Here is a 14,425-nt window from a genome sequence, read left to right on the forward strand (position 1 = left end):
GGGAGTTGCAGTGAGATTAGTAGAAGAGCAGCATCTAGTAAAGATGAGGTCAAGCGTATTGCCTGCCTTGTGAGTAGGGGGGGACGGTGAGAGGGTGAGGTCAAAAGAGGAGAGGAGTGGAAAGAAGGAGGCAGAGAGAAATGAGTCAAATGTAGACGTAGGGAGGTTGAAATCCCCCAAAACTGTGAGGGGTGAGCCATCCTCAGGAAAGGAACTTATCAAGGCGTCAAGCTCATTGATGAACTCTCCAAGGGAACCTGGAGGGCGATAGATGACAAGGATATCAAGCTTAAATGGGCTAGTGACTGTGACAGCATGGAATTCAAATGAGGAGATAGACAGATGGGTTAGGGGAAAAATTGAGAATGTCCACTTGGGAGAGATGAGGATTCCTGTGCCACCACCCCTCTGACCAGATGCTCTCGGGGTATGCGAGAACACATGGTCAGACGAGGAGAGAGCAGTAGGAGTAGCAGTGTTTTCAGTGGTAATCCATGTTTCCGTCAGCGCCAGGAAGTCGAGGGACTGGAGGGTAGCATAGGCTGGGATGAAGTCAGCCTTGTTGGCAGCAGAACGGCAGTTCCAGAGGCTGCCTGAGACCTGGAACTCCAGGTGTGGGGTGCGTGCAGGGACCACCAGGTTAGAGAGGCAGCAGCCACGCGGTGTGAGGCATTTGTGTAGCCTGTGCGGAGAGGAGAGAACAGGGATAGGCAGAGGCATAGTTGACAGGCTGTAGAAAATGGCTACAATAATGCAGAGGAGATCGGAATGAAATGAACTAAACATCTGGGAAAGGAGAGAGTAAAAACCAAAACTCCCAAATATAACTCTCCCAACTTCACCTCAGAAACTATAATTGTTTCACTGAACCACCCGAATAAAACTCTCCCAACTTCCACTTTAGAAATTAGAATTGTTGTGAACTACAGCGGTTCAATGTTTCAAGGAATAGACTCAACTTACTTTATTCAGCTAGCTAACTATGACGCTATAGCTAACTAGCATGCTAGCATCCAATAACACACAGTTTAGCACCAATACTTGGTTACAACAAACTACCAATAGTGTGTTAACACACTAAACAGATAATTCGTGTCCGTGTCTAGTTCCTTTCATAACGCAGCAATAATTAAACGTTGGCTAGCTAGCACAAATATATTGTATTTAGCTGCTACAGTACAGTTAGCTGGTCGTGTTGGCTAGCTAGCAATGGCTGCTGTGTTGACTTTGTTTGAATAACGACGGCGCTGCGAACAAATGTAGCTGGCTAAAAGGATATTGTATTTAGTTGCTACCGTTGCTAATAGCTACTCGCCAGCTAGTCAAGGAGGTGAGTTAGCTAGCTAGCTAGCTAGCTTCGTGCTACACCCGGCACCGCCGAATACAATGCTAACTTACAATAACTACCCACAACAGCCCACGATGCCTACCTATAATACCTAATAATATACAGCCCACGATGCCTACCTATAATACCTAACAACAATCTAAATACATAGTTTAAGCCTTACTCGACAAAGCCCAAGCTGTGTATAAAGCCAAACTTACCCGACGCCAGCTGTCTGGGTGGCAGACTGCAATCAGTAGCTGTAATTAAGTACAGCAGCTACCAACCACCTAACGTTAATGCCTCGGATAATGAGGTTAGAAAAACAGCTGAATGGTAGGTAGCTAGCTGGCCCAATTACAGGTACTCTTAAGCGTGAAATAACATTGGAAACAGCTATCCACAGTTGCTAAAAGTTACCAGTAGCTACCCGCTAGCTAGCTAGCTTTGTTGGTCCAGGTAGTGGGTTAGCTAGCCTCGTGCTTCGCCGAATACAATACTTACCTACAATAATTACCTACAATAACCTACAATAACTACCTAAGTAAACTACCTATAATACCTAACTACAATACCTACCTACAATCTAAATACATGGTTTAAGCTTTACTCAACACCATATAAGAAGCCAAGCTTACCTCCTGCTAGAGAAAACACAACCTCTCCCGACCAGGAAGAAACATCCTGATAGTTAGTCTATAGTCTATCTATAGTTTAGTCTATACAAAAGGATAAGTTTGACAAATAAAATTACATTTATGCATTTATCCCAAAATACTGTCTGGGACCAAACTGCAGTAGCCTAGGCTAGTCATATCTTTACAGGTCAGGATTTGTATAGTGGTACACTATGCTGCAGACATATTTACAGTAGGGTATATTAATTAACCATTATGCAGGGCCTACAGACATTGAGGCCTAGGGCTACTGTGAGACCACATTGCTCAATTATGTTTATCAGAAGTATTCAAATGATCAATTCATAATAAGGCCTTTAAGCTAGCAGGCCATTATAAATTGATGACAGGTGTTTGTTTGACATTTCAGATGGCCATGTGACCGTTAAACCAGCGGGATGTTACATCACTACTCACTACTGTTTAGTAGCTTCATATGCGGACTTTGCGTTTTTTCTCTCCTATCACGCCTCTGCTGCGCTCAATTATTCTCTTCTGGCTGCCCACAGCGTCTGTCAAAATCTGTCCATGAAAATAAGTGAGAAATGTTTGTATGGCGGTCAATGAGAGAGCCTCAAATTTGGTCAACAAAAAATGTAATTGCTAATTTGCTACATGAGGCTTATTTGGTCTAATATAAGTTTTATAAATTGTTAGGTTGTTGTTACAAATGTACTGATATACGTGGACACAGGTGGCATTTCGGCAACTTTGAAAATAATGACTTTATCACAGTTTCAAAACCCAGAGGAGGGAACACTTGCGAAACAGACCAAGCAGACCAGCCCTGGGTTTGGGGTTTGAGAAGTTAATGAGAGAAGTGAAACATTTTCTTTAGTTGCACATTTTCTTTTAAAAAAATCTATAGGCACAACCTAGATTCGAACCAATGTCTTAAGTAGTTGAACGTGTTATTACTCCAACCTCCTGAAAGTGACAAACTGACACATTTTAATTTCCATCAAAAACCTTATATCGAATGAGTGCCTTTGATTTACACATGCGCAGTTCGGCACGAAACAACCAATTGACCCGATGACGTTTTTCTGCGGATGAGTTTAGCTAGCCAAAGTCGCCATGACATTACCTACAATCGTGATCTGGGATATCTATTGGAGAAGCAGTTTCTGCCTATCTTAATACTGTAGGCCTACTGTCTTTGACTTTTGTGCCTGTTGTTCACAAGCGTATCTACCCTCTCATTGGCTAGAATGGTTCCACCTGATCTCGCCTCCTCCCATCTGCCTTCCATCTTTGAGGACATGCATTTCCATTGTTAAAGCGACCACTCGACTATCTTATCAATATAATATAACATCTTTGCTGTGGATCAGACGCGCTGTCAGGTGCGAAGCTACTGATGCCACCGCCGCAGCTCCGTTAAAAGTAAAGAATGTGCCAGGAACAAAGAACAAGAGCTGCTCTCTGATTCTCTCCAAGGAGAGAGCGAGAGATCAACCATAGCCAGCTGGCGGAGAGAAAGCCCGCGGAACCGGGCAGGACAAGGAAGTGGCAGCATGAGAGCAGCGAGGAAGCCCCGGCAGAGAGATCCATCCAGCGAGGCAGTTGACGCGGGCGAATCAATGACAGAGCTGCCACAATGGTTGCGGCTCTATTTCTATGGGATGCACGGTGTCACTTTGGATATCCTCCTGTCGTCGGCACAGGGTCTTTTGGCTGACAGCGACCCCAAACTGTTCGGCTTTTCCTCCCCGTACCTCTGCATCATGCACTCGCTGACCCATTTCTTGCTGGAAAAAATATATTCGCAAAAGAAGTGCTTTCAAGGACGCCCAGTGGTTTTCCACCTTGTTTTCTATCCCTCTGTTTACATCGGGTTGCAGATCCTGATTGGGAATATAAACACGCTGACCGAGCACGTTAGAATAGTCTCTGCCACTCATCTCGTAGTTCACTACCTACTGGCCCTGTACTTCACCCAAGTATTCCACAAGGGGCTTGCGCGGCTGCGCTACCACTGCCCCGGGAAACGGACCCTGGCTACCCCGGAAGAGCGCACACTGGAGCCGCTGCCTAATAAGGGTCTGCCCGATGTTGTGCGATTCCTCTTCTTTGGAATGCACGGCTTTCTGGACGAGATCATTTTTACCTCGATATTCAACCTTATCGAGAAATCTGACCGGACCATGAGCGGCCACACGTCCCTGTGGTCCTTCCTGATGTACGGGAGCTGCAGCTTCGTTGTAGAGAAACTCTACCTGCATTTGCACTTCAGACGGGGCTGGAGCACCTGGAGGCGGCTCCCCATCTATATCTGCTTCATCTACACCTGGGAGTTCTGTTGGGGGCTGGCGCTGCGGCAGTACGGCGCATGCTCCTGGGATTATTCCCACTATCCATTCAACTTCATGGGCCTGATCACTCTCCTCTACCTACCCGGATGGGTCTGCATCAGTCTCTACCAGGATATTCTGTCCAACGTTCTGCTGCGCGTGGTGGTGTGTGCCAAAGACGAGGAGCGAGGGCACTCAGAGCAGGGCGCGGGCGTCAACGTCTGCCCCGTGTCCAGGAAAAAACATGTATTATAGGCCTAGGCCACATTTGATCTAGGGACTATTGATACTAATAAAAATTATGAAGAGGACATTTAAGACCATCAGTGGTGTACCCGCACTTTGTAAAATAATGTGTATTTCCCTAGTGGAAATGTGGAATTGATGTAGCTGTTTAGACAGCATATTTTATCAGTGACTCTAATGATTAGCCAATCAATTTGTGACAGGTAGCCTAAACACACAGACATGCCTTGCCTGCCATTTCAGCTGTGATGACAACTGCCATTTCTAACTTTGATGTAGATGAAACAATTATATTTGACTGTCAATTGTTTCCTAAACTTTATTGACCAAGTCAGCCATATGCATGGTGGCACCTTTTGACTGGGTTGGTCTCTTCAATCCCAGAGCATGCTTTGAACTAATTTCTGCATGGCTTCATATGCACATTCATAAGCACTTTAATTGCTTAAATCTTATTACCTTAAAAAATGCATGACATTTAGAAATAAAATAGGTTCTCAAAAGTTCAAAATGTATGTAGCATGAGTTGTAATCAAACAGAATAGAATGGGTGGTGGACCGAATTAATTTCACTGTGAATATTTTTCGGAACCTTAACCTTACTGTGTTGGAGTGCCTTTCTGAGCAAACCTACAGACAGCTTGACTAAAGACAAACTGAACTACACTAAACTCTGTGTGCCAGTTTCCCCCTAGGCCTGGCTGAACTGAAAAGGAAGCTCAATGGGGAATTGAAAGTGCTTTTTAGTCCACAACTTTAGGCTTAATCTGGGTCATGTAAACAGGCAATGTGTGCCAGTCAGACAGACCCTGAGGATCTGCTTTAGCTTTCTCCCTTCTTTACATAGGGACATCTCCAGCCCCAGGCTTGTTTACCTAACGTTTATAAAGCAGCGGAGCACGAGTCAGCTTTTTATGGTTTACACTCTATAGGTTGATCTGGAGTATGCAATATCAGGAGTCAGCAGACCTGAGTTCAAATACTACTTGAAATCTTTCAGACACTTTCACTGTTTGCTTTAACCTGCCTGGAGTGCCAGATGGACAGGGTTTGGGGTTAGACTTTTTGTGAATATTCTATTGGTTCCATTACTCCATGAAAGCTCAATCAAGCCTAGCTAAATTATTTGAAATTATTTCAAAATAGTTTTTGAACCCAGGCCTGGGAGTCAGGTGTGGAGCATGTACAGTATAATTACTTGGGATCATGTATAGAGCCCTTTTGCCCTTTGGCATAGATCTTTCTGCCTGTTTTATTTCCTTGTTTGCACTTGTACCACACGGTAGAGTCTCATGTTCTCTCTGAGGGGCCAAACACATACAGGATGTGTGAATACCTGGCACTGTGACTTCACTAGCAACCTGTTCCAACATTATACTCGTTGGAAAGTACGTTTGGAAACGTACAGTTTTAGCTCTTTTACTGATTTTATGATTCTCTAGCATGTTTTTAATGCATTTTACTGCCTGCCTTCGTCAGTCCTGGGGATTCCGTGAAACTAAGGTTGGAGGTAACTGAAAGCTGGTAATACGGATGAGTAATACTAGTCCAAGGAAAAATATCTGATAACATATGCTATAAAAATATTTCAATTTTTGCACGTGATTTTTGTCAGATGATTATGAATATGAACTGTATCTTTCATGCCGTGGGAGTTTCCTGGCCTGCGCAAACAAACAATACCTTCCAGTCTTCTGGACACTCACACTGGACTGACTGAAATAACAAAATGATTTTCCTTTTGGTTTGTCATTTCAAAATGGTGGGCTTTTGTTGTGGGCGATGCAAAATAAGGATACACATGGGCCAACAGTAACTGCCTCAATGATGAATAGGACCAGGAGTTTCTTTCCTGGTTATGTGGTCGGGGATAACCTCCTGTCCCTGGTAAAGTTGTTATCTTAACTATATGATAATGTTTCTTTTAAAACTTGAGGTTTGGAAATCATTGATCAGCTGTATTTAATAATAGAGTACAATTATGTCCTATATGGCTCGAATGAGGAAGGAAAACCATGTTTATTTTAGGTTATAAATGAGGAGAGACTAAAGTATTCTTGGTACAGTATGTCCATGGTGAAATTGAATTGAATCAATCACTGGATGGAAATAGTGTAGCCTGCATACTGTACATTACTTATAACTTCATTAAATCTCAAAGAATTCCATGTTGAACCGCCAAGGTTGTCCCAGTTCATGTTCATGTCTTGATTGACACTAAATTGCTTGTATTTACAGGTTTTCTGTGCTTCTCTCAGATCAGCTGCCTAGGAAAGATGCACAATGTCATAAAAAACATAAAATGCCTGACCTTTACAGGAAACCGCACCTCAAATATATAAAGTCAACACTGCTCTCTGTGAGTGGATCAAGATATACTAAATGACTCTTATCTGTGCATAGTGTCAGATTGAGTCTGCATGAGAGGCAGAGATGAAGAATCTGTTTTTTCCACTTCTGCACTGTTTGTTAGGTGTGTGTGTGTGTGTGTGTGTGTTTGTGTGTGTGTGTGTTTGTGTAGGCTAGGCTACCCGTGGAAGGTTGTCAAGGATACCATTCAGCGAGGTTGGAGGGGTAAGGTAAGAAGAGCTAGACTGTTACTGTAGGGACCTGTTATTTATGTTCTCATATATCTGATACACAGCACCACCAGCCTATCTGATTGGCCATAAACATCTAGGGACAACACTGGCTTATCTAATTGGCCGGATGACTCTTCTGGACTCATTATCTCCCTGCAGACTTCCTCTATTTGTTAGAACAGTAGAACACTGATACTAACACAGCATTCAGTGTTGATGTTTACTGCTTCACTAACATCTAGACAGTTACAACACACGCACTCAAACTCTTAATAGGGTTGTGGGCCTAAGTTCAGAAGTCTGTCTAAAATTCAAGGTCATTCTCTACAGAGTAAAGCAGGCTAACGCTTAAATGCCAAATGTCTACAGTAATCTACTTTAATGCTTAATAAGGCTTTGGGCTCTACCGTGGTCTCCCCCTCCCCTCGAGTTTCAAGAAGGGGTGAGGACGGCCTCCAAAGCAAGGCAGGAGTCATACTTACACACAAGGTTTATTATTATTAGGGCAGGGCAAGGAAAATCTCATGTTACACTTTTGGCCATGTACTTTAATTAGTCGTTCACAATACGTGGAGAAGAAACTATTAGCACCTCTTGTTAATGTCAATTCATAAAATATTTATAATAACAGCTCTAATAGGTGCCTGTCTTCACAACATCAACACTGTGAGGGTCAGTAACACAACAGTGAGTGCAATAGACAACCAATGACACTGTAAATATTCAGAGACAGAGTCCCGTTTTTTTTTTATATACCCTCAAATTATATGCAAATAACTACAGGAGAAATGTTGTCACAGAAACTATCTCTACTTGCAATCCACTCGTCTTTGTTCCTGTCGCAACATGTCAATATCTTTAGGCTATTTCCAGCTGAATGGAATTAGTAGACGTATGAAGCTTTATCATTACTGCAATGTGAACTTTAAGGCACAGAGAAAACAGCAACCTGACAAACTCAGGTTGTACAGTACTGCATGGCATACACTATAGTTTCTCCTTATGTGCAATCAACAAACTTTTAGTCAACATTTTACCCTAAACCATCATCTGCCTGGGATGTTCAAGTACTTACCTCTTATTACAGTATTATTATATAGGTCAAACGAGAGACTTGTGCCACCGTGTGTATGTTACACAGGACACAGTCCAGTTACACAGGCCAACACTCATGATCCATCCGTCAGTGTTTTTTCAAGTTCTCCTTAATGGTGGATTGTTCCATATCAGCTATCACTTTATTCAGTGTCTTAGTCTTGTCGGACAGACCCTGATGCTTCAGTCTGAACACCAGCGCCTTAGACAGGTGTATGGGCAGCTTGGGGGCACATGTCCGTCCTGTATAGCATTGACAGGTGAACCTCCTGGAGAAGAGAGTCAGGTCAGCCAGACTGGGCGTCCCCAGGACCATGTACGTGTTCCTGGCCCGGAGGATATGGAAGTTCCCTGAGGACAGATGAAGGTAGTGGTCCGACTCGTAGTGCTTCCGGACGCAGCGACCATTCCCCTGGCACAGGAAGTCACTGCAGAGCTGGGCGGCGGCTGTCACGTTGGCGACGTAGGGGTTGAGCGTGGTGGTGAGGTACGAGGAAAGAGCCTCACAGGATGCCTGTGGGGAGGGAGAGAGAGAGAAAGTTGGAGGAAATGATAACTCTTCATGGTCATACGTAGTGGTGAGGTACGCCTAGAGAGCCTCACAGGATGCCTGGGTGGAGGGATGGAACAATACATCAAAGAAAGTTCAAGTGGATTCATATGTGCTGGAATATTCTATTCATGGTGAGAATACTTTTGTTCTGCTTTCGTATAGTTTTGTTGCTTAAAATGAAATTCTGTGTCTCAAATGGCACCCTATTCCCTCTAATGTAGTCACTACCTTTGATTGGCCCTGGCCATTTGGGACACAGCCATAGTGTCCGTTAAGACATTCCAGGTCCACTATGGCTGTGGTGTTTTCTGTCAACATTAACTGAGTGGGGTCAAAAAAGTACAAAAATATATACAGTACACTCACTACTGTAAGTCGCTCTGGATAAGAGTGTCTGCTAAATGACTAAAATGTAAATGTAAAAATGTCAGTGGTATTGGCTTTCAGTGAGAGTGGGGAGTATCACCTTGAGTGGTCCCTCCTTGTATGCATATTTATTTATTCATTCATTTATTTATTTTAAGATACATATTGATGCCATAAGTTAATGGTGCCACCTGTCAATGATTTTAGAAGGCAGGATAAGGATGATTTAAATTATTTCACTGTCCAGATCCATGTACACTTGTAAGATATCCAGACACAATGCGTGCCTGACTACCTCCGGATGTGGTGAGGAAGATCTGATCACAATCAGATCACAATGCGTCTTTTGATTGTCTACATACAGTATACCTGTCTGAAAATGTGGGCACAATCAGAATGTGGACAAAATTAGGACAAAGGATGCATGTTAGAACCAGGTATAAACAGGGCTAGAGTATCACCTAACCTTGTCATTGTAGTCGGCACTGGCCCCCCACAGCACGGCTCCTGAGGCCCCCACAGCAGCACTCTCCCCGATGGTGCTGACAAGGTCCCCCTGGAGAACATCACACAGTTAACGCAGAGAAGGGTTATTATTACAGTGGTAGGGGGTATGACAGAGGTAACTGCACCCCAGGACAGCATTGCTCTAACCTCAGATCCCCACCATCACCCTGCTTCATGTGTATGGGGGGTAGGGGCTAGAGACTCATTTAGGATTGGTCAAAAGCCTCTGTAAGAAGCATATTTCTCACCTGGCTGAGGAAGCGTCTGTTCTGGTCGATGAAGACGGGTCGTGTGTATACGTAGACGGGTGCGGTGGCGGGCCGGGCGGGCAGGGCAGACACCCTCAGCGCCTCCTGGACTCTGTTCCTCACCAACAGGGCGGCGCTATGCCTGTCCCCTAGAGACGCCTAAAGGAGGCACAACAACCACATAGGAGTTAGTTTCTCTCACCTTACCTACAAAATAGCCAGCACCAGACTTGTATAGCCTGCCAGACTACACAGGAGATGGCAAAACCAAAACACATCTGGCTACCAGACTAGGGGTAGATGTTAGATTATGAATTAGTAATATATAAAAAAAAACATTCTTACCTGCAGGTATATCGAGGGGTAGAGTGCGGAACTAGCCTCCCACAGCCAGAGCAGCTCATCATTCTGCCCCCTCACCTCCTTGGAACATCTCCCTGTGTATCCCGGCTCCATCCAACCATGGTTATAACAGTTGGGGAACAGGTAGAATCCCCACTGGTAGTTGGGCCTGAGCCGGCTACCCAAGGACATAGTCTCTGCCATGTAGCTGCGGGCTGCGGCCTGGAACTGCTTCTTGGCTGTAGCCGTTGCCCGCCGGGCTGTGAGGGAGCGGTCCCTCTGGCGGGCATGAGTCACTGATAGGGTCCTGTAGATCCACTTGGAGCCCCAGTTCCTGGCCCACAGGGGGCGCCAGTCCTCCCAGTCGATCACAGCCAGGCCACGGGCCGTCCTGGAGGGGGGTGGAGCAGTAAAGTTATACACTTATTATGCACTGATCTAAGGTCAGTTTTGTGTCCCCAACTCTCCCTTAATGGTTGAGGTAGTGTTTGAACATGGTGAATTAAACATTGATCTGTGCCTAAGGGCAACCTCTACATGGAGAGGATGTATTGCAGTAGAGTAGCAGTTGTAGTTGCCCCTTAGTTTTGAGCTGATGGTTAATCATTAAGGTTTGGATTTTGGAGGTGATTCTAGATCAGTACTTGGAGGGGATGTAGTAGTTGATGTCAGCGCGGGCCTTGGCCAGACTGGCCCTAAGGTTTCCTCTCTGGGGGATGCCTCCGTAGAACTGCTGCCTGGAAGGCAGGTCCACGTGAGGGTAGAGGCCCAGTCGGTCAGTATAGAACAGAGACAGGAACTGACCTGGCACCTAGAAGCAAGGAGGAAGGAAACACAGTAACGTTTTTGTTAGGATAAAGTTATGTCTTGTACTTCTCGCAATAAATCCCTGTTAGGACATTGAAGTATATGATTGTTTTAGGTTTGATGTGTCAAACACTGTTGTGGATATCATTCATTTTCACACCTGTTAGCAGCTTTCCAAGAGGTACAGTTGAAGTCGGAAGTTTACATACACCTTAGCCAAATACATTTCAACTCAGTTTTTTCACAATTCCTGACATTTAATCCTAGTAAAAATTCACTGTCTTAGGTCAGTCAGGATCACCACTTTATTTTAAGAATTTGAAATGTCAGAATAATAGTAGAGAGAATGATTTATTTCAGCTTTTATTTCTTTCATCACATTCCCAGTGGGTCAGAAGTTTACATACACTCAATTAGTATTTGGTAGCATTGCCTTTAAATTGTTTAACTTGGGTCAAATGTTTCGGGTAGCCTTCCACAAGCTTCTCACAATAAGTTGTGTGAATTTTGGCCCATTCCTCCTGACAGAGCTGGTGTAACTGAGTCAGGTTTGTATGCCTCCTTGCTCGCACACACTTTTTTAGTTCTGCCCACAAATGTTCTATAGGATTGAGGTCAGGGCTTTGTGATGGCCACTCCAATATCTTGACTTTGTTGTCCTTAAGCCATTTTGCCACAACTTTGGAAGTATGCTTGGGGTCATTGTCCATTTGGAAGACCCATTTGCGACCAAGCTTTAACTTCCTGACTGATGTCTTGAGATGTTGCTTCAATATATCCACATAATTGTCCTTCCTCATGATGTAAGTCGCTCTGGATAAGAGCGTCTGCTAAATGATGTAAAATGTCATCTATTTTGTGAAGTGCACCAGTCCCTCCTGCAGCAAAGCACCCCCACAGCATGATGCTGCAACCCCCGTGCTTCACGGTAGGGATGGTGTTCTTCGGCTTGCAAGCAACCCCCTTTTTCCTCCAAACATAACGATGGGCATTATGGCCAAACAGTTCTATTTTTGTTTCATCAGACCAGAGGACATTTCTCAAAAAAGTATGATCTTTGTCCCCATGTGCAGTTGCAAACCGTAGTCTGGCTTTTTTATGGTGGTTTTGGAGCAGTGGCTTCTTCCTTGCTGAGCGGCCTTTCAGGTTATGTCGATATAGGACTCGTTTTACTGTGGATATAGATACTTTTGTACCTGTTTCCTCCAGCATCTTCACAAGGTCCTTTGCTGTTGTTCTGGGATTGATTTGCACTATTTGCACCAAAGTGCGTTCATTTCTAGGAGACAGAACGCGTCTCCTTCCTGAGCGGTATGACGGCTGCGTGGTCCCATTGTGTTCATACTTGCGTACTATTGTTTGTACAGATGAACATGGTACCTTCAGGCATTTGGAAATTGCGCCCAAGGATGAACCAGACTTGTGGAGATCTACAATTTGGCTGATTTCTTTGGATTTTCCCATGATGTCAAGCAAGGAGGCACTGAGTTTGAAGGTAGGCCTTGAAATACATCCACATGTACACCTCCAATTGACTCAAATGATGTCAATTAGCCTATCAGAAGCTTTTAAAGCCATGACATCATTTTCTGGAATTTTCCAAGCTGTTTAAAGGCACAGTCAACTTAGTGTATGTAAACTTCTGACCCACTGGAATTGTGATACAGTGAATTATAAGTGAAATAATCTGTCTGTAAACAATTGTTGGAAAAATTACTTGTGTCATGTACAAAGTAGATGTCCTAACTGACTTGCCAAAACTATAGTTTGTTAACAAGAAATTTGTGGAGTGGTTGAAAAACGAGTTTTAATGACTCCAACCTAAGTGTATGTAAACTTCCGACTTCAACTGTATATGTGTATTGTTTCTTACCTTGGCAGGTGTGGCCACGCCTCTGTAGGGGGAGGTGTCCAGGGAGATATTGTACCTGTTACAGACCAGATCTGGGATGTTCCAGGTCACTATGAAGGGCTCACGGTCAAACAGAGGGGGAGCAGTGTCGGGGAGAGGATGGGGGGAGGTTTTGGGCAGACGAGGAGTGGAGGTTTTGGGTAATGGACGCATGGTAGAGGGAAGAGGAGCGATTGTTATTTTGGGAAGAGGAGGGACAGTAGTTGTGGAGAGAGGAGGGGTGGAGGTGGTGTGGAAGAGAGGATTGGGAGAGGACTGAGAGAAAGGAGGGGTGGTAGTTTTGGGACGTGGACGGGAAGTTTTGGGGAGACGAGGATGGAAAGTTTTGGGGAAGGGACTGGTGGTATGGGGGAGAGGAGGAGGAAGAGAAGGGGAGGTTTTGGATAAGGGAGGGTTGGTAGTTTTGGGAAGACGAGGGAGGGAGGCTTTGGGGAGAAGCGGGCGGGAGGTTTTGAGGAGGGGACAGGTGGTATGAGGAGGTGGAGGAGGGGAGGTTTTGGGGAGGAGAGTGATGGCGGTTGTGAAGAAGGGAGGGATGGTGGTGGAGGAAATATAGAGGAGAGGAACGGGGGAGGACTGAGAGAGAGGAGAGGTGGTGATTAGGGGGAGAGGAGGAATGGTAGTTTTGAGAGGATGTGGGCGGGAGGTTTTGGGGAGATGAGGAGTTGTAGTTTTGGGGAGACAAGGGTGAGTGGTATTTGGGCGATGAGTGGAGAAGATTTTGTGGTTCTTACCTGTTTTGGTTAGGTGATGGGAGGTATCGGGAAGAGGAGGGACAGTGGTTGTGGAAAGAGGGGGAGTGGTGGTGGAGGAAGTGTAGGGGAGAGGAGAAGGGGAGGACTGAGAGAGAGAATGGGTGGTGGTTTTGGGTAAGGGAGGAACAGTGATTTTGGGGAGATGAAGGCGTGATATTTTGGGGAGACGAGATGGGGACATTTTGAGGAGATGAGGAAAGGTAGTTTTGGGGGTTTTGGGAGAGGTTTTGGGTAGGGGACTGGTCATATAGGGAGTAGGAGCAGGGGAGGTTTTGGGAATGAGAGGGAAGGTCGTTTTGGGGAGACGAGGGTGAGAGGTTTTGGGGAGACGAGGGTGAGAGGTGTTGGGGAGACGAGGGTGAGAGGTTTTGGGGAGACGAGGGTGAGAGGTGTTGGGGAGACGAGGGTGAGAGGTTTTGGGGAGACGAGGGTGAGAGGTTTTGGGGAGACAAGTCGGGGAGGTTTTGGGGAGACGAGGGCGGTAGGTTTTGGGGGGACAACGGCGGTAGGCTTTGGTTAGGGGAGGCGAGGTATTGGGGACAGGAGAAGGGGAGGTTTTGGGGAAAGGAGGGACGGTTGTTGTGGAGAGGGGAAGGATGGTGGTGGAGCTGGTGTAAGAGAGAGGAGCAGGTGAGGACTGAGAGGCAGGAGGGACGATAGTTTTGGAGAGAAATGGGCGGGAGGTTTTGAGGAGATGAGTGGGGGAGATTTTGG

The 14,425-nt window shown here is 45.3% G+C and overlaps 2 protein-coding genes across 2 annotated transcripts; one reads left to right on the plus strand and one right to left on the minus strand.

Moving 5' to 3' along the window:
- Positions 1–3,359: 3,359 nt before the first annotated feature.
- Positions 3,360–6,141, plus strand: LOC311139665 (transmembrane protein 229A-like). The gene has a single exon (XM_084174587.1). The coding sequence runs from the start codon at positions 3,522–3,524 to the stop codon at positions 4,551–4,553; it is 1,032 nt and encodes a 343-aa protein (XP_084030713.1). The 5' UTR covers positions 3,360–3,521; the 3' UTR covers positions 4,554–6,141.
- Positions 6,142–8,309: 2,168 nt separating this feature from the next.
- On the minus strand, positions 8,310–13,109 carry LOC311140034 (hyaluronidase PH-20-like; the record flags this gene model as incomplete). The annotated part of the gene is made up of 6 exons (XM_084175004.1): positions 8,310–8,735; positions 9,607–9,696; positions 9,896–10,054; positions 10,241–10,628; positions 10,882–11,048; positions 12,918–13,109. The coding sequence occupies 6 exons, from the start codon at positions 13,107–13,109 to the stop codon at positions 8,310–8,312; spliced, it is 1,422 nt and encodes a 473-aa protein (XP_084031130.1).
- Positions 13,110–14,425: the final 1,316 nt, after the last annotated feature.

Source organism: Coregonus lavaretus (assembly GCF_964263955.1).
Source record: "Coregonus lavaretus genome assembly, chromosome: 13".
Classification (NCBI taxonomy): domain Eukaryota; kingdom Metazoa; phylum Chordata; class Actinopteri; order Salmoniformes; family Salmonidae; genus Coregonus; species Coregonus lavaretus.